The sequence below is a fragment of the Ambystoma mexicanum genome, chromosome 4q, assembly GCF_040938575.1.
Source record: "Ambystoma mexicanum isolate Mex_15411 chromosome 4q, UKY_AmexF1_1, whole genome shotgun sequence".
Classification (NCBI taxonomy): domain Eukaryota; kingdom Metazoa; phylum Chordata; class Amphibia; order Caudata; family Ambystomatidae; genus Ambystoma; species Ambystoma mexicanum.
Window position 1 is genome coordinate 519,580,441 of NC_090928.1, and position 20,518 is coordinate 519,600,958.

General features: G+C 43.7%; 1 protein-coding gene across 4 annotated transcripts in view; it reads left to right on the forward strand.

The window, feature by feature from the left end:
- RALGAPA2 (Ral GTPase activating protein catalytic subunit alpha 2) overlaps positions 1-20,518 on the forward strand; it is a 3,672,963-nt gene that overhangs the window by 1,256,396 nt on the left and 2,396,049 nt on the right. For all 4 annotated transcript variants that reach the window (XM_069608069.1, XM_069608071.1, XM_069608070.1 and 1 more), the window contains exon 15: positions 15,682-15,919. In XM_069608069.1, coding sequence (XP_069464170.1) covers positions 15,682-15,919 — 238 coding nt within the window. The remainder of the gene's footprint in view (positions 1-15,681; positions 15,920-20,518) is intronic.

A 20,518-nucleotide genomic window follows, 5' to 3' on the forward strand; every position in this document is an offset into this window, starting at 1 on the left:
CCCACAAGCTCTTAGTTACACATACCCTCAGTGCCAGCCCACTTGGACGTATGCTGCACCAATACCACCTTGTCTGTCCACATTTCGTACTCCGTGTGGACTAGAGTTTAAAACCCTAAAATGATGTCCCTCTTTCTGCATACAGACATCAATCGCCTACCAGAAGAAGAAATCACTGCGAAGAGGCTACTCACTTTTCCTTCCCGCCCAACTATAAGACGGCCCTCTCGCCTTGTAAAATATATTTACAAGTAAAGACTGCTCATCAAGGTAATCATGATCTGTGTGGATAATGCGCACATAACTTGTAACTCTTTACCACAAGCTGGGAGTTCGGTATTTAACCCTAGCCTTCTCTCTCTGTCCCTTCCCTTTTTCTCCCCGCCCTCGAACCATGCCAGGATGCAGCTCAACCCGCATTGACGGAAGGGCACAAGACATAAGGAAGCTATACTTTCGCCTCCAGTTCGCATCCATCAGATTACTGCCTCCTGTCCTGCACAAGTGTCCCACCACCCAACCGGACCCCCCAGGGGACTTGGGATTCTGCTACCGACTACTCTTGAAACACAGCCGGTGAACTGGGAAAGGGGAACGATACGGCCTGGAGAGAAGGAATCGGTTTGGAGAATCGTAGCAGGCTGGAGAGTAACAGGCTTGAGAGAAGCCGCGCTGAGCAGGAGTGAGACGTACGCTGGGGGCCAAGGCTGGCCATGAGAGGGTCTAGGATCCTGCTATCCGCATGTCCGGTGCCCACAGCAGGAGCCGTGGGGCACTCAAGCCTTCCTGTCACTTCAAGTCTCAGAGAGCGAGTGGTGCTCAGTATCTGCTGCTGGGAAAGAGCAGAGCTACACGTTGCAGGATTGCAGGATGGCGAACGCTGCTCACTGTGGCTCACGCGAGAGAAAGGCAGAGCGAAAAGAAACCGGAAAAAAGTGCAGGGAAACCCGAAGGAGCTGCCATATACCACCGGTGAGTGAAGAGAAGAACACCCGTACCGGGCCACTCCGGGTACTGGAAACAAGCACGTATGAATGCTGAACGAACTGAGAACTGTTATAAGTATTATGGAAGGCCAAAACAAGTGTCTCTGAATACCGAACAAGCTGCAAGCTATTACGAGCACTTTTGAAAGTTGAAACAAGTAATATTGAATACTGAACTGACTGAAAGACATTGTGAGCACATTTGAATACTACTGCACAGAACATAAGCAAGTGATGAGCACTTATGAATGAAGTGAAAGCAAGGTGGTACTAATGGTAAATGCCACAGAATTAATTGTGTGAGCCAAAAGTGTTGGCAAAGCCAAAAGATTACCAAGAGGGATGTGAAATGAGAAACTAAGTATTGGCCAAAGATACAGGAGCCCAAGGAACTACGGGTTAAGAGAGATAATCTGTGTTGGCAAAAGCCAGAAGAATACAGATATTGTAACAGTGCATAGGGGTATTGGTTGCGAGACCTATGACTGGTGGACCGTGTGATCCGACAACTACGCCTAGACCGAGTGCCCCCTTCTTGGAAAGAACCCAGGAAAGTAAACATAAAGAAGCTTGTGTTTTGCAACAATTGCTGAAATGAGTTTTAAATAAAGAAATGGAGCAATCTACGCGAAACCAGTGAAAAGCCTGGATGATCAAAGATTTGAACTGGTATTGTTTTTTGAAAGCTGGAAGATTGGAACTCTTGGGAAAGGGAACCCTGAGACTTTGAACTGTGTTGAACTCTTGGGTAAGGGAACCCCAGTGTTTCTTTGAATATGGGGAAGGGGAAGCTGAATACAAGCCAAGAGCAGGAAGAAGCTCAGAACTTTATTTTGAAACTATTCATTTTGCTGCTGACATACCTAAACATTGTATAAAGTTTTTTTTAAAAAACATTTTAATTAATTTTTATAAGAACCAAACAACATACAAACAAAACTTAGCGGTGCATGTCATACATTATTTGAATATTACGCTTCTCGCACCGCTATAGCCGCTACCTACCCCTTAACTCGAGCCTACTCCGTACCGCCATCTGCCATTATATCCTCTTGGTATGTTCCCTCTTCTGTCCCCTGGGAACTGGGAAATATCGTCTTCGCTTGAGCATACCTGGGTGGACCCGACCAATGTGGCCACTAAGTGCCTCCAAACCGTCAATGTATCTGCCCCCCCACCCCCCAACCACCTCTGCTGGCTGCTTCGGTTCATACCACTGTTTCGGTTTCGGACCACTTCTTGAGGTCATTCCCGCACACCTAACTTTGGCCTACCACATGCTTTCCAACCCATAGCAATCCTACGTTTGGCCAATATGTAAGCCAGGTCTTTGAGTTTGCTCACATGCTTTAGCTTGCGTGGTCTGGGGAACCCCCCCAATATGCATGCCCACACCGAATCCACATCCAGCGTAATCCCCTTTTCTGTCAAGTGGTGGGCTAATTTCCAGAATTTACTGATTTCCGGGCATGTTCAGAACATATGCGTTATTTCCGCATTCACTTCTCTGCATTTAGGGTATGATTGTATTCCTGCGTTTTTAAATCGGGCTATCCTCTGGGGGGTCATGTATGCTCTCTATGTGTTAGGTATAACTGGATTTGTTGCAACCTTGCATTTCTGCACAGCTTTTTATGATATCGTTGAGCTCTCTCCCACAGCCCATCATTCATGCCTTCTCCCACTTCCTCTTCCCACTCCCATCTTAACTGTTACCTCTTTGCCAACCCTGCTCATCAGTAGTTCATAAATTCGGAGACCTCGTTCCCTCCCTCTGTAATGTCATAGATTGTTTCAATGGTATCATCTGGCTGGTCTTCTAGCACTATTTCAGACCACGTTTCTTTGACTCGTCGCACCAGTCTAGTATATGTGATATATTGCCCTTGATGTAGGCCTGTTTCTTCTACCAATGTGTCAAACTCCAGTATTTTCCAATCTTGCCATATGTCTCCCATTGTTGCAATGCCCACAGATTCCCAGTGCATGCGTATTGTTTTCCTCAGTCCCCTTTAGTCAGTGCTGCTAGTGGTATTTGCGGGGAGCAGGGGGTCGGGTTCTCCATGGCCCGGCAGGCTTTCCGCCACATCTGCCATCCCAGTTCCAACATCCTCTGGCCCCCCTTTACCTCCAATTTGGGCAACCATATCCATTCTTTCAAGAAGAATGTGGAACACTCTGACCTCAGTAGTCTGGTCTCCGCTGTTGGGTCTTCCGATAGCCATTTAGCCACATATTGTAGCTGACTGGCCCAGTAATAAACCTTAAAATTGGAGAGTTTTATGCCTCTTTTGTCATATGGGTTTTGTAATTTCCACAGGCTATCCTGTTTATAGTGCTGTGCCAGTTGAAGCCTCTGCATATGCTCTGGAGTTTGGCAAAAAATCATTTTGGTATCATATATGGTATGTTTCCAAAAAAGTGTATCAGCCTTGGTAATACAACCATTTTCAACAGGGCCGCCCTCCCCAACATGGCCAAAGGGAGCTTAGACAAGAATCTTATGCTGTTTTCGGTATTTGTTATAGCCTTTTCTGTGGTGTGTGGTAGATATCTATCCCCAGGTATCGGAAGGTTATGGTCTCCCAGGGTATTTGTAAAATGGGTAATCGCTCCTGCAGTATCCCTTTATACCTACCCAGGGGGAATATGCACGATTTTTTAGGATTGACTTTAATGCCCGAGAGCAACGTGAATCGCTCCATTTCAAGGCTGTATTGCAAGTTTTCCTCTGGGTATCTTAAGTACAACAGCATATAACGATATTAGATGTGGCCCTCCATTCGTGTGGATCCCCACCTCTTTGTACTGTTGTCTGAGGTATATCGCTAGGGGCTCTAATGCAGGGATATATAACATCCGGGACCAAGGGCACCCCTGTCTGGTACCTCTGCTAAGTTGCCACCTCTCCGAGATAACCACGCCAGTCTTTACCCTGGCTAGTGGTGAGCTATATAGCAGTTTAATCCATTTTAGATACTCGGGGGCCCTATACCATATTCCCGCATGGCTGCTATCAGCAATGGCCATTTCACGGAATCGAGGGCCTTCACCGCGTCCAGTCAGACTATAGCGACCTCTTGTGCTTCCCCTTCTGTTTGTTCTATGACCCAGAGAAGCCTCCTAAGATTGTCTGATATATTTCTATGTGGGACATATCCAGTTTTATCAGGATGTATGTTTGCTTATAACCCTTTTCAGTCTCCCAGCCAGCACAGCCGTGAGTATTTTACTATCCTGGTTCAGCAAGGAAAGCGGTCTGTACGATCCACGCTCCATGCTCGGCTTGCCAGGTTTCAGAATCTGAATGATTATCGCTTCCTTTAGGGACTCTGGCAGCGTCCCAACTTCGAAAGCTTCATTTAACATGGCCAGTAGTGGCGAAGCACTTCTGTCTTATGTGTTTTATAGAGCTCGTTAGGAAGTCCATCTGAGCCCGGGGCCTTGCAAGTGGGCAATTCCTTGACCACTGCTTCTAATTACTCTATTGTGACAGGGGCGTCTAAGTTCTCTTTCTTCAGCACTCAATTTTGGCAGGCCAATGTCTTCTAATATTTCCACTATCTTGCTATCGTTCCATTCGTCTGCATCTCCATACAATAATCCGTAAAACTCGAAAAACCCTTCATTCACTCCTTCCTGGGTATCAAGAGCCTGTCCTCCCTCTCCTTGAATCGCACTAATCGTTGGTCTTGGTGTTTCACTTTTGTACTGCCATGCTAGCAGCCGTCCCGGCTTATCTCCGCCGGCGTGTTGCCTCTCTATGTATTTCTCTTAATTTAAATTGCATAGCCTTTCCCAGGGTGTCTCGCATGATTGCTGTATATGGTTTATTATGTCTGCCTTATTTAAGGAGTCAACCTCACTGCGCGTGACTCCCTCAAGCTTCTCCTCTGCCTCTCTCAGTTCTTGCAGTATTCCCCCTTGCAGTCCTTTGGATTTGGCTATCGCTGCTCCCCTTACCACCACTACTTTAAAAGCCTCCCATAGGGTGCCTACCGATTTCACGCTTCCAGTATTGTTTACAAAGTATTCCACAATCTCCTTTCTGAAGTCTTCTCTAAACCCTGTCTAATGCTTCGGCTCTCAGCCGCCACATAAGGATTCTAGCTCTGGGGGCTTTATGTTTACATGTTAAAACCAGTGGTGCGTGGTCTGAGAGGATTCTCGCTCTATATTCTTTCTGTGCTATCTCTCCTATCATATCCGGGGAGGCAAACATGTAATCTAGCCGTGTGTACAGATTATGTGCGGCTGAGTAGTGTGAGTAATTTCTATCGTCTGGGTGGTGTAACCTCCACATGTCTTCTAGCTTAGTCTTTCAGCAGGGTCTGCAAGGTTCTGGCTGCTGGGGTGGGTTTGTCCAATTTCCCATCTGTCCTGTCCATTCTTGGATTTAGCATACAGTTAAAGTCTCCTCCCCATATAATCGCGCCCCCCAAGTATGGGGTTATTTTGTTGTATAGGGTCTTAAAATAGGCTACGGTGTCCTGGTTCGGGGCGTACGTGTTAATAATGCACACCTCCCTGTTTTCTATTAGTCCTCGTATCGTCACCATCCTCCCATCTGGCTCCACCGCTGATTGTAGCAGCTGAAAAGAGACGTGTGGTGCCACCCAGGTGATTCCCCCCACCCCTCTAGCGTATGCAGAATATGCTGCTCCCACTGTGATTCCTTTCCATTTTTTCCCAATCACCTCTTGTTTTTCTTTTGTGAGATGGATTTCTTGTAATAAAGAAATACCTATTTTCTGCCTCCTCAGGTACGTCATAATTCTGTTTCTTTTGAGGTAACTGTTTAGTCCCCTGACGTTCCAGTTAACTATCTTGAGGTCCCCCATCTTTATCTGTACCCATTTCCACTCTTTTCCCTTTTCGCCCTCTGTGTCTTGCGCTTTGGTGCATGGATATAAGTTTGTTCTTTCATTAAAACCACAGCACACCGTCCAACTCCCTTCCCAGCCCCCACCCTTCCCGTTCCCAACTGTTGCCCAGCTCCATCCCTGGATCTCAGGCTTGCCCTCATTTAGTACCTATTCGGCAGTGCCGATACTAGCGACACAGCAGGGGGTTACCACACTACCGGCAACCCAACTATCCTATCTATATGGGTATAAGAGTGAGCCCATTGTGTCTCCTATTTTGCCACATTATGTTATAAACATTCAATACTACAATACTACATGCTCAGCCCGTAGCCCATTACTTCCAATTCTATCCTGCCCTATCTTATATTCAAGTCCCAATGTCTCGGTGTATACATCATCTCGGCTTCGGGATCACACCTCACTTCTCCGTTCAGTCCTCCTCCTGGCTGTCTGCTCCCAACGGGCAGTTTTGACCATCCAACCACTCTGTTGCGTCTTCTGGGGTCTCAAAGAACAGAGCCTTGTTTTTATGATACACTATCAGTTTCGCCGGGTACATCAGCAGAATACACGTTGTATAAAGTTAGTTGTGCGAGCAAGTATAGGTTTTGGAAACAGACTTTTGATTTGAACTTACTGACCCACTGTCCTTGGTTTTCTTTAGGTAGGGTAATTCCACCCTAGTATGCATGTTAGGCCTAACTCCATCCTGACATTTAAGTAAAATGAAACTTCTGATTAGAAATTTCAATCTGTTGTCTGTGTCTTGCTTCATGATGCCTTCACACTTTGTCACACAATATCTAGACTGATTTTAAAGGTTGGTATTCTGCCGATCACACCACTTAAGTGCAGAATCAGTGAATGCTTGCACTCACATTGGAAATATGATGGACATGTTCTTTTCATCACCCAGGCCAACTGTATTTTCAGTCTGTTTTCCACAACATGCCTACAACTTTGTCAAACATTTAATATGTGCTATTGACTTTATATCTATTAGCTGAATTTCTTCTTCATGGAGGTGCAGTAGCTACTTCCCGTGTTCATGGGGTTGCAATTATCTTCTCATGGCCCCTTTGGAAACCCAGGTTGACAAGTCTCATCTTCCTGACACCTACTCCTTTCACCTTCTAGATTGTCTCATGACTTACTGTTTTCCAGTCGCCTCAAGATTTCAACTAAAGCCATGTTGTGTTAGCCTCTGGTGGAAGCATGAGTAATTTAATTACAAATTTACCTGAAGGCATGCGTTCATCTGGATTCCTACTTAATGTATTTACTTGTGGTTGGACCATGGTTCAGCTTGTCCATAATGGGGGACAGGGCCCTTCCCTTGTGTGTGGGAGCCAGAGAGGGCTGCTTCATGGAAATCTTCCTTGCAGTGAGCACTAGCACCCAGACCGGGGCTGAAGGTAAGAGCAAAATTGTCTGTCTGTATGCATGTGAATGATACATGGATTTTTGGGTGCGTGCATGAATGGGCGAGTCAATGGTGTGTGTGTGTGTGTGTGTGTGTGTGTGTGTGTGTGTGTGTGTGGTTGTATTTGCCCTTGCCCAGGGTGCTGATTTGGATAGGGGTGGGGGGGGGCAGATCTCAACTAGGATGAAGCAAGCATAAGTGATGTCACATGACTAGACTGGCATTTCGGTGCAGCCAGTAGATCTGGATCTTACTGTGGCAGGGGATTTATTTTGCGTCATTTATGATGAGGCAAACGTAAGTGTTATTACGCGGCCAGACTGGCCTATATTGGAACAGCCAGTTTGGGCATGTTCTCTTAATTTGGCACAGCATTTTAATGACAAAGTCAACAGAAGTATGTTTTTAGATGAGTATGTTGGCAGACACAGCTTGGATAGGTTTTCTCATAGTTTCATTAAGGGCATTATGTGCAAAGCAAACATGAGTCTATTCTTATAATGGAAACCGACATATATTGCTGCAGCCAGCATAGAAATGTATGATACAGCAAGTGTGAAAACGTTTTTTTATACTAGCATATATTGTGGGACAAGGCATCATGGAAATGTTCCTGTGCACTGTTGATGACTTGCATCAATTGCATTTTTTTTATGTTACCCTACAAAATCGATTAGAAACTGTCTGGATTTTTACTCAATATTCCACAAAGTGTGATGTATAATGCACAATTTTAGCCCATGAAGACAAGAGATCAGCACCATACAAGATTTAATATTACGCAATACTACAAAGATAGTAATCTATTATACCACATGGTCAAGAGATATTGGCTTCTGATTTGAGTAATTGTGTTGTATCTAAAGAGAGCACCTACAGTTAGGAACAAGTTGAGTCCATTCTTTTTTAGAGAGATTGATGATAGAGCATTAAGGGGTACAGATTGGCTGAAACCATTGAACAATGGATTTTTTTAAATGTGGGAACTGTAGCATGTGCAAGTATGCCCATTCCAACACTGATTTGTTTGTGACTCATGGGGACTTACAGGTACAAATCAAAAGCTTTATCAATTGCAGCACAAAGTTTGTTGTTCATGCTATTGTTTGCATATGCCAGATTATTTATGTTGGGAGCACAATCCGTGAGTTGCGCACACGGATTTGCGAACATATGTCAAGCTTGAACAAATCCGATCCAAGATTGCCATTGGCCAATTATCAAGAAAACCCTCAAATGGATGACAGGAAAGATATGAAATGTATTTGACGGTGGAAAAAGAGGTGGAGATCAGAGACTTTGGTTGCGCCAAATGGAATCCAAGCTGATTTGCAAATTAATGAGCACCTATCTTGGACTCGATAAGGAACACGAGATGAATGTGTTCCTATAATGGATAGATTCTGAATTGATCTCTCATTGGGAGACTACATTTTGGAAACCCAGTAGTATGCCAACAAATGAAGATTACAAGGATGTGTGCTTGTTATGGATTTCAGTCTGCTCCATGGTTTGAGACCTCCATTAATCATGTTAGCATAGAAATGTAATATACTTGTAAAATGTGCAATGAGGATGTTGAATGCTTTATCATGTGTGCTTCATTACTTTCATATTCATTAGTGCAAATATCCATAATTTACATGACTAATAATGGCCACCATCTTCATGAGAACCCCTGTTAGCCTTTGCCTCTAACAGATGCCATCACAGCCAACTAATTACTTTATTAACTAAATGGGCGGTTTAGATGATAACCAATTACTTACCTATTACATGTTGAAGATGACTCCATTGCTTCCAGTGATTAGCACTTTAATTCTGCATGAGATACACTATTATAATCAAGAGAAAAGACACACTGTTTGTATTACAGTAGTTCTCAATCTCAGTTCATGCACAGCAGCGAAGGCTGCTCATGCTTTCCCATACGCTTGCGGGACATCGTAAACAGTGATTTTGACACTTAGTTTTTACAATTACCTATTATATTTTCACAATTACCTATTATATTTTCATGATCGTGCTATCTTTTTGTGTGATTAGCACTGGAATTCTCCACAACATGTGCTATTATAAATAAGAGGCAAGACACGCAGGATGCATTATAATATATCATTACTCCAGCACCCGCATTGAAACTAGGATTGCTAATGTATTTTCATGCGCTCGCAATGGACAGGTGCAGGACCCCGTAAACCATGATTTTCATTAATATTTATAACAATTACAATTACTTATTACACTATCTCTGTGTGATTAGCACTTTAATTATCATTGAGGTGCACTTTTGTTTAATAAGGTCAGTCCCTTTTCAGTTCAGGGTGGGAAGAAAGGAGAAACTAGAAAGCTAGAGAGCTAACAGCATATTCCACTCATTCCGTGTGTTAGCATGACATTTTGACTAAATTGCCTCTGCCGTGCAGAATTTACTTTTATTCTTCAATACTGTCACTTCGTATTGTGTGTTTGAATTGTATTACTGCTAACTGTGTTTTGGATACTTCTGTGCAACGAGCAAGCACTCGTAATTTAAATCTTGTGTGCATCTTGTGTGCACGTTACCAAACGGGAACTACAGTTCCCAGGAGCACTCACTGCCTACTTACAGAAACGTCTGGCGCTTCTGAGGCAAGCCGGTTTGCGCCGGTCCACGCCGAGCCCGTCGCTCTCGGCCAGAAACTCTGCATCTACTAGGCTCCTTAACATCAAGCTCTAATCTCCGGTAAGAATGGGTTTTACTAAAGTAAATGTACTCTTTTCAAAGCTACAAGAGCTGCAAAAAACTGAATCTATACATGCACACATGCTAGAGATCCTTGACAAACTTGATAGCAAACTGGCATGCACTGATCAGGACTCCACCAATGACACCAGTCCGACTCGGACCCCTCCTACTAAAGCGCATACCACCAATTAAAAGATAAAGGCGCAAAACACTCACAAATTAAATGAGAAAACTCTGTCCTCCCCCAATTTGAATGACTTAAAAGTATGTCTACTGAACACACAATCTCTTAACAATCATGCTCAATGTGTCCATGACCTAATACTGTCAGAAGTCATAGACATTATGTGCATTACAGAGACATGGCTACAGGACCCAATAGGTCCTACATGCTCTATAGCAGTCCCCACAGGCTACAAAATCCATTTCACCAACAGAGACCGGGGGTAAGGGAATGGGGTAGCCATAATATCACAAGACTCCATACCTGTGTTCCCCACGACTACAGTATGTTCCGGTTGTGAAACCTTACACCTTAAATATTGTCCTACAAACAACTGTATTAATTTCCTACTTGTCTACAGACCACCCTCACTCGATTGAGTTCAATGACGAACTCATACACCACGCCAACTCTCTAATAGGACAAAACAAATCTACAATTATCCTTGGAGATTTGAATCGATGGTGCGGTGATTCCAAAGACAAAGAAGCAATCCATCTTGAAAGAAATCTTCAAAAAATCCAGTTTAATGTATTAAACCATGATCCTACCATGACCAATGGTCACCAATTGAACTGGGTTATTTCTAACAGCATCGAAACAAACAATGTTACTACTACTAGTTTTAGAGTAGTTTTTAATCTACTGATCCCTCAGTTAGCAAAAAAACCTGCTAACGACGACAAGAAAGTTCACTCAAGAAACTTTAAAAATATTGAAAGCACTGATCTACAATCCTGCGTTAACAGTATTCTGGCCGACATCAAGGAAACGGACTCCTGTGACACCATCATAAGCAAATATGACCATCAGATGCTAAGTTTGATAAACCAAAAAGCACCCAATTGCGAAAAAACAGTCAGGCCCAATTCCAACCATCAAAAATGGTACACACCAGAACTGACTAACCTAAAAAAGGAAAAAAAACCTTAGAGAAATACAATGGCAATAAAAAACAACTGACGACAATAAGATCAGTTGGAAGTCACTAGAAAAATCATATAAGAACAGCATTAAGGAAGCAAAAAGGAACTACTTCAATAGTCAAATTGAAGCATCCGCAAGTTCAGCAAGTAAATTCTTTGACATACTGAAATCAATTGACAATCCTCAGGCCCTGGTCCCCAATTTCAATCCTTCCGGACTAGAATGTGAAAACACTCAGATAGCGTTCGCTAATAAAATCACCAAAGCGAGAGAACGAATTGCATCTGCCCTTGAGACCAAGCCCCAACCTAACACTACAGTCGAATTGATGACTGACAAGGAGAAAAAGAAATTCCAACAAATTTCCATCGATACCGTGAAAAAAACACTTGCTTCTATGAAATCATCGTCCTGCGCGGAAAACAAGCTTCCACCTAAAATTATACTTGAACATCCTGACATTTTCGCTCCTTTATTTACAAAAATTGTAAATTCATCTTTCCGAGACAAAATAGTGCCAGTTAATATAAAAAAAAGTCTCCACTACCCCACTTATAAAAAAAAAACAACTTAGACCAACGTGACCCTAACAACTTGAGGCCCATTACGAATTGCAACTTCACCCTTAAGGTCATAGATAAAATCGCTACAGCTCAACTACAGGAATATGTAGATAAAAACGAGTTACTACATCCACAGCAATCCGGCTTTAGAGCCGTTCATAGCACAGAGACAGCAATGCTAGATTTACAAACGAAAATGCTGGAAATCATGGACAAGGGCAAAACCGGTTTACTAGTGCTTTTAGACCTTAGTGCCGCGTTTGACCTGTTAGACCACCAGCTACTACAACAAGCACTAGCCAAAACTGCAAATTGCTCCAATGAAGCAATAAGCTGGCTCACCTCCTTCCTTGAGAATAGAATTTCACGTGTCCACTGGGGAGACAAATTCTCAACCGAACATGACATCTCGTGCGGAGTTCCTCAAGGAGCTAGCCTCTCACCTCTTCTCTTTAATATCTACATACGCCTCCTGTGTGAATTACTACAACAACTTCAAGTGTTTTTTACTAACTATGCTGACAACACCCAGCTAGTTATGGAATTGAGCGGTGATTATGTTAAGGACAGTATTACATTGAACACCCTCTACAAGAATATCGAAGAGTGGATGAACAATAACTGGATGTGCCTTAACAGCAACAAGACTGAGTTAATGGTATTTGGATCCACCCAGGCGCGTGCTAAACTGACATCTGACTAAAAGGCATTTCAAATCAAGGAATCTTCCATTGAAGTAGTTGGTAAGGTTAAAACACTTGGCATGATGCTGGAAGCTACACTTAACGCAGATGCTCAAGCTATGTATGTCAGCAAAAACTGCAACTACTAATTAGACTCCTCAAAGCAATCAGATCCCTTCTCCATGAAAAGAATTGCGCCACTATTGCCAGAGCCACCATTTTATCGCGTTTGGACTATGGTAACACTCTCCTTGCTGGTGCCAGCAAGCAAAGCTTACACAAGTACCAACTGATTCAAAATCAGGCGATAAGAGTTCTCAAACAAAAATCAAGGGGAGATCATATTGGCGAATCTAGACGCGACCTACATTGGTTGAAAATGGAAGACAGCGTACAATTCAAGTCCTTGTGTCTAACCCATAAATGCCTTTATGGAAAAGCACCTGCCTATGTTAAGACCAAACTTACACCCTACAACCCAACCAGAACATTAAGATCTGAAGCCAAGGGTTTGATAACAACTCCTAAATTAAAAAAAGAACTAGGTCTAGGAAGATCCTTCCCCACCCGTGCGGCAGCTTTCTGGAACAAACTACCAACATGTCTCGGACTGGAAACTAATCTATACTCATTCCGCAAAAAACCTAAAACCATGCTCTTTAAGTAATCCTAGATAAGATTCTCCGTCTACTGCTGCCTTAATCCCTCTTTGCACTGAATCGTCCCGTCTACTGTTTTTGTTTTCTATCGTCTGTCCGTGTCTTCACGTGTGCGCCCCGATGCTTGCAAGCAGTTCGGCGCAATACAAATAAACAAATAAAAATAAATAAATAATAAGAAACACATGCAGTATTTATAATACACCTCAATCATAGCACCCACACAGAAACAAGGGATGTTCAAACTTTTACATGCACTAGTACCAGACTGGCACGAGACACTGCAAGCAGAGATTTTCAAAAGGTGCACAGTAGGTTTCCAGTGAAGTTGTTTATTTACGTTTCACACAGAACCTATATGTGACGTCACTGACTCATATATAACGTCAATCAAGATGGCACCTACTGTGTAAACGCACGTGTTATACGAACGCGGAAAGGGGAAAGGATGACCCTGACAAGGCATCCTCTTATCAGATTTTCATTGGTGAGTTAGCTCTAATTAGGGGAACATTTTTAAACAGAAAACTTAGTTCATTCTCTTAATGTTATACATATACTTCTATCCCGGGATCTCTATTTTTGCAGCACTAAACCACAACAAACTGTAATCAACAGTGAGACTTTATAAAGCAACTTACTATTGGTACAATAGAGACTTGGTGAGTAGTCAATATTACAATCAACCGATGCTTAGAAAATCAGGAGATGAGTGACCTTTTATTTTAATACTTATCCTACAGAGTATAAATGTATCCATAACGCTAACTTTCAAGCCTAGACTGATACAACGCATGGTGCCATAAATACGGTGAGACATACTCTGAGCGGATTGCAATAATCCATAACGTTCAGATTACTCCTCACGCATGGGTAACGCACAAGGATAATCAACTGGTATTTAATCAACCAAATGGTAACACTATCAGAACATGAGGGTCCTGTACATAGAAGTCACAATGACAGTATATTGCTAGTTTTTGTCACTTCATTAGTGTTGGGGTGACACACTGCTCGGGAGCGACTTGTGGGACTCACTACATTGTGTACTAACTAATGATCATATTGGTATTATTAGAATGGCTCATGGTGTGGTTCGCACCATTTGTGTTAATTTGGCCTACGATCAATGCATGAGACTAACATTTTCTCTCTTCTTTGTCTTTCTCCATTCACCCTTTTCCCTCTTCTCATACATACCCTATTCTTTGTCCTTTTTTTCAATGACAACCGATTGGAATTTTAATATTATTGCTACTACCATGTTATCTTTTGTTGTTGTGGTCTAAGTACAACATGTTTAGCTATGTGAAAGGGGTCTTATTATTACTATGATACTTGCCATTGTATAGCCTTGAGAAAGACCAAAGATGGTCGAAACACGTGTCGGTTAGGGCAAGGCCTTGATTATCAATGTGTGTGAATACCAATAGCTTATCATGGGAGAATACCAATACATTTCTATATACTTCAGCTTGGACAAGCGCAGCTGTCTGGTTACCCTTGTTTGGTTACTCTTAATCGTGTATTAGGTCGGGGCATTACCTTTACACACCTGTGACTGCAGCTGTCCATAATAGATATAGAATGGTCTTTTTGTCAAAGAGTTATAACCCACGCGCACTACCCACCCGGACTGCCCAACCCACACTTTTTTTGCCATACAGGAGTATATTCTTATGATGGAAAACTGGCATATATTGGTGCAGCCAGCATAGAAATATAGAAATATGATACAGCCAATGTGATTTTTTTTTTTTATATACTAGCATATATTGTGGGAAACCGCATTATGAAAATGCACTGGGAAATGTTGCTATGCACTGTTGGTGACTTGCATCTATTGCATTTTTTCATGTTGTCCTAACAAAACCGGTTACAAGCCGTCTTGATTTTTACTCAACTTTTCACAGAAGGTGTGCTGTATAATGCACAATTTTAACCCATTATTCAAAATATTTTCTCCCCAAAACCCTCTTTTGTTGGTGTGGGTTCCATTGCTATGCTTGGTCGCTCTCTCATACTTGCGATTCACAACCCTCCACTTAAAAAAATGCCACTAACCACCACTGCGTGAATCCTTTCCGTGGTTGTCACACACTATTTGAAGAGTCCTAGGATGCTGGAGGGTTGTTGCCGCTCGCACCTTCTGGTCTCTTATACGTTGAATGGTGTAAGGCAGTGCTAGCCTGCAGTGTTGTGTGTGCCTCTTTTGGGTGTACACATAACCACTTCTGGTCCACCAACACCCCCCCCCCCCCTCCCCCAACCCCATTTTATCTCCATGGGTGGGCTAAACCGATAATTTTAGAATTGGTGATCTTTCAGGTAGTGGGGTCGGTATGCATTTTGTGCTCAGTTCAAGCCTCACCAACCATGTGTCGGTGTAGGGTAAGTTTATATCAGTGCTGCCCTACCACACCTTGCACAATGACTTGGCAAGGAGAACTGAAGTTCTCTGCAACTGACAGCCAAGTGTCTTCCTGAGAAAATCATTAACATTTGTGTTTTCTTTTGTTGCTGTTAATGGAGTATGTTGGAGATCAGGAAATGTGTTCTGGAGATATGTTAATTTGCCTTCATTTGAACATCTTTGTTAATTAAATCTTATTTTCTTGTAGACTCTAATTGTGGCCTGGATACAAGCAAATCTGAGTGTGTATATTTCACGGGAACTCTGGGATGAACTGCTTTGTGTGCTGTCTTCTCTGACTGAATGGGAAGAGTTGATAACTGAGTGGTCAAAAATCATGGACTCCCTAACAGCTGTTTTAGCAAGAACTGTCTATGGAGTTGATATGGCAAATTTACCATTGGATAAACTCAGTGAACAGAAGGAGAAAAAACAGCGAGGCAAAGGTAAAAAAAAAATGTCTGTTCTATTTCGTAACCCATTATAATTTCTCAACCTTTTTAAATAAGTAAAACAGCAGGTATTATTTTGTACTTTTCTAGCTACGTCTAGAATGCTGTAGCTTTTCATTTGAACGTTTTGCTTTGGTTCCAGCAAGGGAGACCCAAAAAGCCCCAACATGATGCCAGCAGCGGCCCACACAGGATGTCGCAGGAGGCAAATGTAGAACACTGTAATCACAGTGATGCAGTATACTAGCTGGGTTTGCGATTTTGATGAGTCTTCCATACCCATCAATTCTCCAATAATTTGTGTGGCAGGACTGCCCTTGTGGGCAAGTCAGGTACTTGCAGAAATGTTTGATATTCTTGAGCAAATGCCAATTTGCTTGGGTATTAAAGGAAATGTTTTAAAAACATTGACAACTTCATTTTTGCAGCCTATGGGAGCTTCTTTGTCAAAATTATTGTCAATGGGACAGCTGCTTTAAGCAATATACAGTGCTTTTCAATTCACAAATGTTGCAATATCTATACGTTACAGTAGTCTAAGAATAGTACTTGAACATGCAGCAGAAGAGTTCTCATGGAGAGGACACTGTAGTTTGAACATCAATGTTTATTTCCACATTTAGTGTGTTGAACATGTGCAATTCAAAAGAAGCCAAGACGCTTCATCAAGTTAGAACACACATAGGGAGCATACAATTTAAACTGATTTTGAAGACTTGCATTCAGTACACAGGTCAATAGTGTGATAGCTCAGTAGTATTTTTTTGTTGCAACTTTATTATCATTTCAAACCATCTCTAAGAAAAACAGAACAATTACAGTGTACCCATTGACTTTATACACATGCCATATTCCTTCCCACCTTCCCCCCTCCTAGCCTGAATCCTCCCTCCACCTGACATGAGTCCCCCCCGGGCATCCCAGCTCTCTGCATACATAATCCCAGTTTCCCGGTCACCGGTTTATTTTCAATGTCTCCCTTTCCAATACTTACCTCAATAACTGCCCAACCCATCATTATCACCTTTGTGTTGCCTGGCAGCGCTATACGCTCTGAGCGGCGTCCATACATGCATCGGCCTGCTACTCGGGGGCAGCGAAGCTGCGTATTGTGGCTTTTTCCTTGCATCCCGTCATGTATCCCAGACAGTATTTGCATGTGGGCACCAGACCCTTGCCCTATGCTCTAGCTTTCAGGGAGCAGGTGTCATGATCACTGCTTCCAAGGAGCCAGGACCAGCCCAACGTCCTTGGAAGCAGGCCCCTAACCCTAATCCTAAACACCGCCGGTCCCCACTGGGACCTTTTGGACCTTGCCCTTGCGCCGGTGGCACCAGGCTCATCAAAACCATTGGTCCCGGCACTGGAAGCGCCGGGCTCATAATAGGTGTGAAGATGCTTGGGTGGACTTACCTGCAGCAGACCATGCTGCTTACTTACCAGCCACTTAGAAGCCATCTGAGAACAGGAACTACTTTCTTACCTGGGTGGGGCAGCTCCACTCCCTGGATACAGCACTGGAACTCTTCTGGAAACTGGAACTCTTTTCTTACCTAGGCGGGGCCGTGGAAGAAGACGCCTCATCACTCCAAGGCTATTTAAACCACACCTGATAGATGAAGCGTGCTTCGCGTTATCCTGCATCTGCAGCAGAACGCTCACCGAGTCTGCTCCGGCCTTTCTTCTTCCGATCCTGGACCTGCAAGAATCCAACTTACCATTTCAGTATCCAGACATCATCAGCACCTGCAAAGAACAGAAACAACAGGGTTAGCAAGGCGAACTTTACACGCAGTGCTTACTTACCTGATCCATCGGCTGCGGCCGTTTCTTCACGCCGCATCTCCACCTGCAAGAACAAAAGCATTGCCATACTTACCGGCACGCTGTGAATTCCGGATTTCTTCGTTCTGCATCGCCGCCTGTGAAGACAAAGGCCCTCATTACGACCCAGGCGGTAAGGGGTTTACGCCGGCGTAAACTTCGCCGACCCTTACCGCCTGAGTACCAGTTCCCGTAGCGCCATGGTGATTTTAACGCCTGCTTTTTGCAGGCGTTAAAATCCATGGCGCTAAGGGACCTTGTTGTTAATTACGCCACCGTAATTTACGGTGGCGTAATTAACGCCTTCCCCACTCCCATTATGCCCTATGGGGCAAAAATGGGAATGGGGAAGGGTAAATGGGGATTGGGGACTTACCGCCCCGCCAAGGTCGGAATGGGGCGGTAAGTCCGCCAACCACCATGGCGGAGTTGGCAACTTAGCGCCATGGACCATGGTGCAAATAGCACCATGGTTCTCCGCCAAGGTCGTAATGAGGGCCAAAGTATCGTTAACAACTTACTGGCATTCCGCGGACTTCGGCCCTGCAACCCAACATCTGAAAGGCAAAAGAAAAGACATTAAGCAGGTATTTACTGACGTTCATCACGCTCGTCGCAATAAAACGCCTGCGAATTCTCCGGCGTCTCTTTAACACGAACTAAGCTGCAAGGAAAGAGACAGCTAGAGCGCTTGCCATACTTACGAACTTCCAAGCGCTTCTCTTCATCTTTCATCTCAAGAGCCCTGCAATACATAAGGGAAAGGCATTATACAGAGTCTGCATATAAACATGCCACGCATGTAAAGACTATAAAGAAAAAAGGTGTCCAGAAACTCACCGCTCGTGCAGATAACGACGGTAACCATCCTCTGAATTCAAGAGGCCTGTGTTTCACCAGTGAAGGAACTGGCAATGGCACCCTGCACCAGACGCAGATGGAGAGCCCAGCATTCACCTATATAAGGTGAGCACGTTGACCTGGGGGCTCTACGAAAAAGCTGGGAAGAGAGAGAGAGAGGGACATTCAACAACCCAGACCATTAACCCCCATATTCTTTCACCTGCAGAAACCTCACTCTTCGAGTCCGACACACAGTGCGAAGAGGTTCGACCCCAGAAGCCAATCGAGTCCTGCACATCACTTTTCGAGTCACAGACAGCTTCCTGCCAAGACCCGCGCCTCCGTGGGAATCAGGTGAGCGTTACAGCAGGCCACAAAAGACGTCATCCCCAGAAACTTTCTTATACTGTCACCTTCTATTTCAGAAATTGATGACAACCAAGCCAGGGTTTCATCCGTAATCTGCACTACAAGCATCTCACCCATTGCCTCAATGACCATCCTCCAGAACATATGTTTATGTTTATTAGGTTTATATAGCGCTTTAATCCAAAGTGCTTTACAATATAACAACAAGGTACAATAATGGGCGAAGCATATTTACAATCATGAGACAAACCAGTGTAACAATATGTAGAACAGTTTCCTTAGATGGAGGAGGCGAGGGAAGGGTGAGAAGGAAGGAAGGAAGAGGGGATAGTCCAGGGAAGGGCAACAATAATTCAGTTGTCTGATTTAAATTCCAGTGGGTGTGAGAAGGAGAAGGGGGGAGGTACAAAGGGGGGGCAGGGGAGATGGGAGAAGAGATGAAAGAAGGAAAGTCAAGGGGGGAGTGAAGGAGAGCTTTCAAGGCGGTGCAGAAGGAGGAGTAGGTGGGGATGGAGCAGATTGAGAGAGGTAAAGAGTTTCAGTGTAGGGGGGCCAGGAGCTGACAGGAACGTAAGCGTGAAGAGGCACATGATGACGGGGGTACAGTGAGTAAGAAGAGGTCAGCGGAGCGGACAGAACGGGAGAGAATGTAAAATGAGAGAAACGAGGAGAGGTAGGGGGGAGCAAGGTCATGGAGAGATTTGAAAGCCAGACAGAGGAATTGAAACTTAAGTTGGGAGAGGAAGGGAAGCCAGCCATGGTGAGAGAGCGAGGAGGAAATAGTCACAAGGACCGAGGAGACGGAGAGTACAGATGGAGGAGTGGTAAATGGATTTGAGGGTGGTCAGATAAGAGGAAGGGAGTCCAAAGAGATGAGAAGAGCAGTAGAAGAGACTGGAGAAAATGAGGTAGGAGATTAAGAGTTTAGAAGCGTGGAAGGTGAGGGAGGATCTGATTTTACGAATGTTGTAGAGATGGACCGATTTATACACAGACCTATAGTACCACGCAATGTGGATGAAGGCAGCAGGGGAATGGCGACACCTTTTACACTCGGCTGATCTGTTCGGGTTATACATATTGAGTTGCAGTGGCAAATAATATTTTTGAACTTAAAGTGGGTCAGTCCGTACCTATTGTTGGTTGAGATGCGCCTAGATTGCGTATACGCTGGCATTCGTGATAGCTCAGTAGTTGACCGACATGTCACTTCATGTCCTATTAAGTACATTATTACATTGTATGGAACAATTTAATTTGTCAGGAAAATTGATTCTATTAAGCATAAATAAAACATATGTTATGCATACAATTTGATTGCGTCAATGGCATATAGATCTAAAACAGAATGTATAGATCATGTTCAAAAATGAATTTAGATTGGCTTTGTACAGAGAGATACTAGTGAAGTAAGCAAGCCATTGAACAGGGCTCATGCTCAATTCACTAATCCAGATGTCCGGGCTGGGTATTTAACATGGAACCATTCATTATCTAAGTGTTTACGAATTTCTGGGCTGATATGCAACCTACTCACTATTGACATGTTTTGGGGAA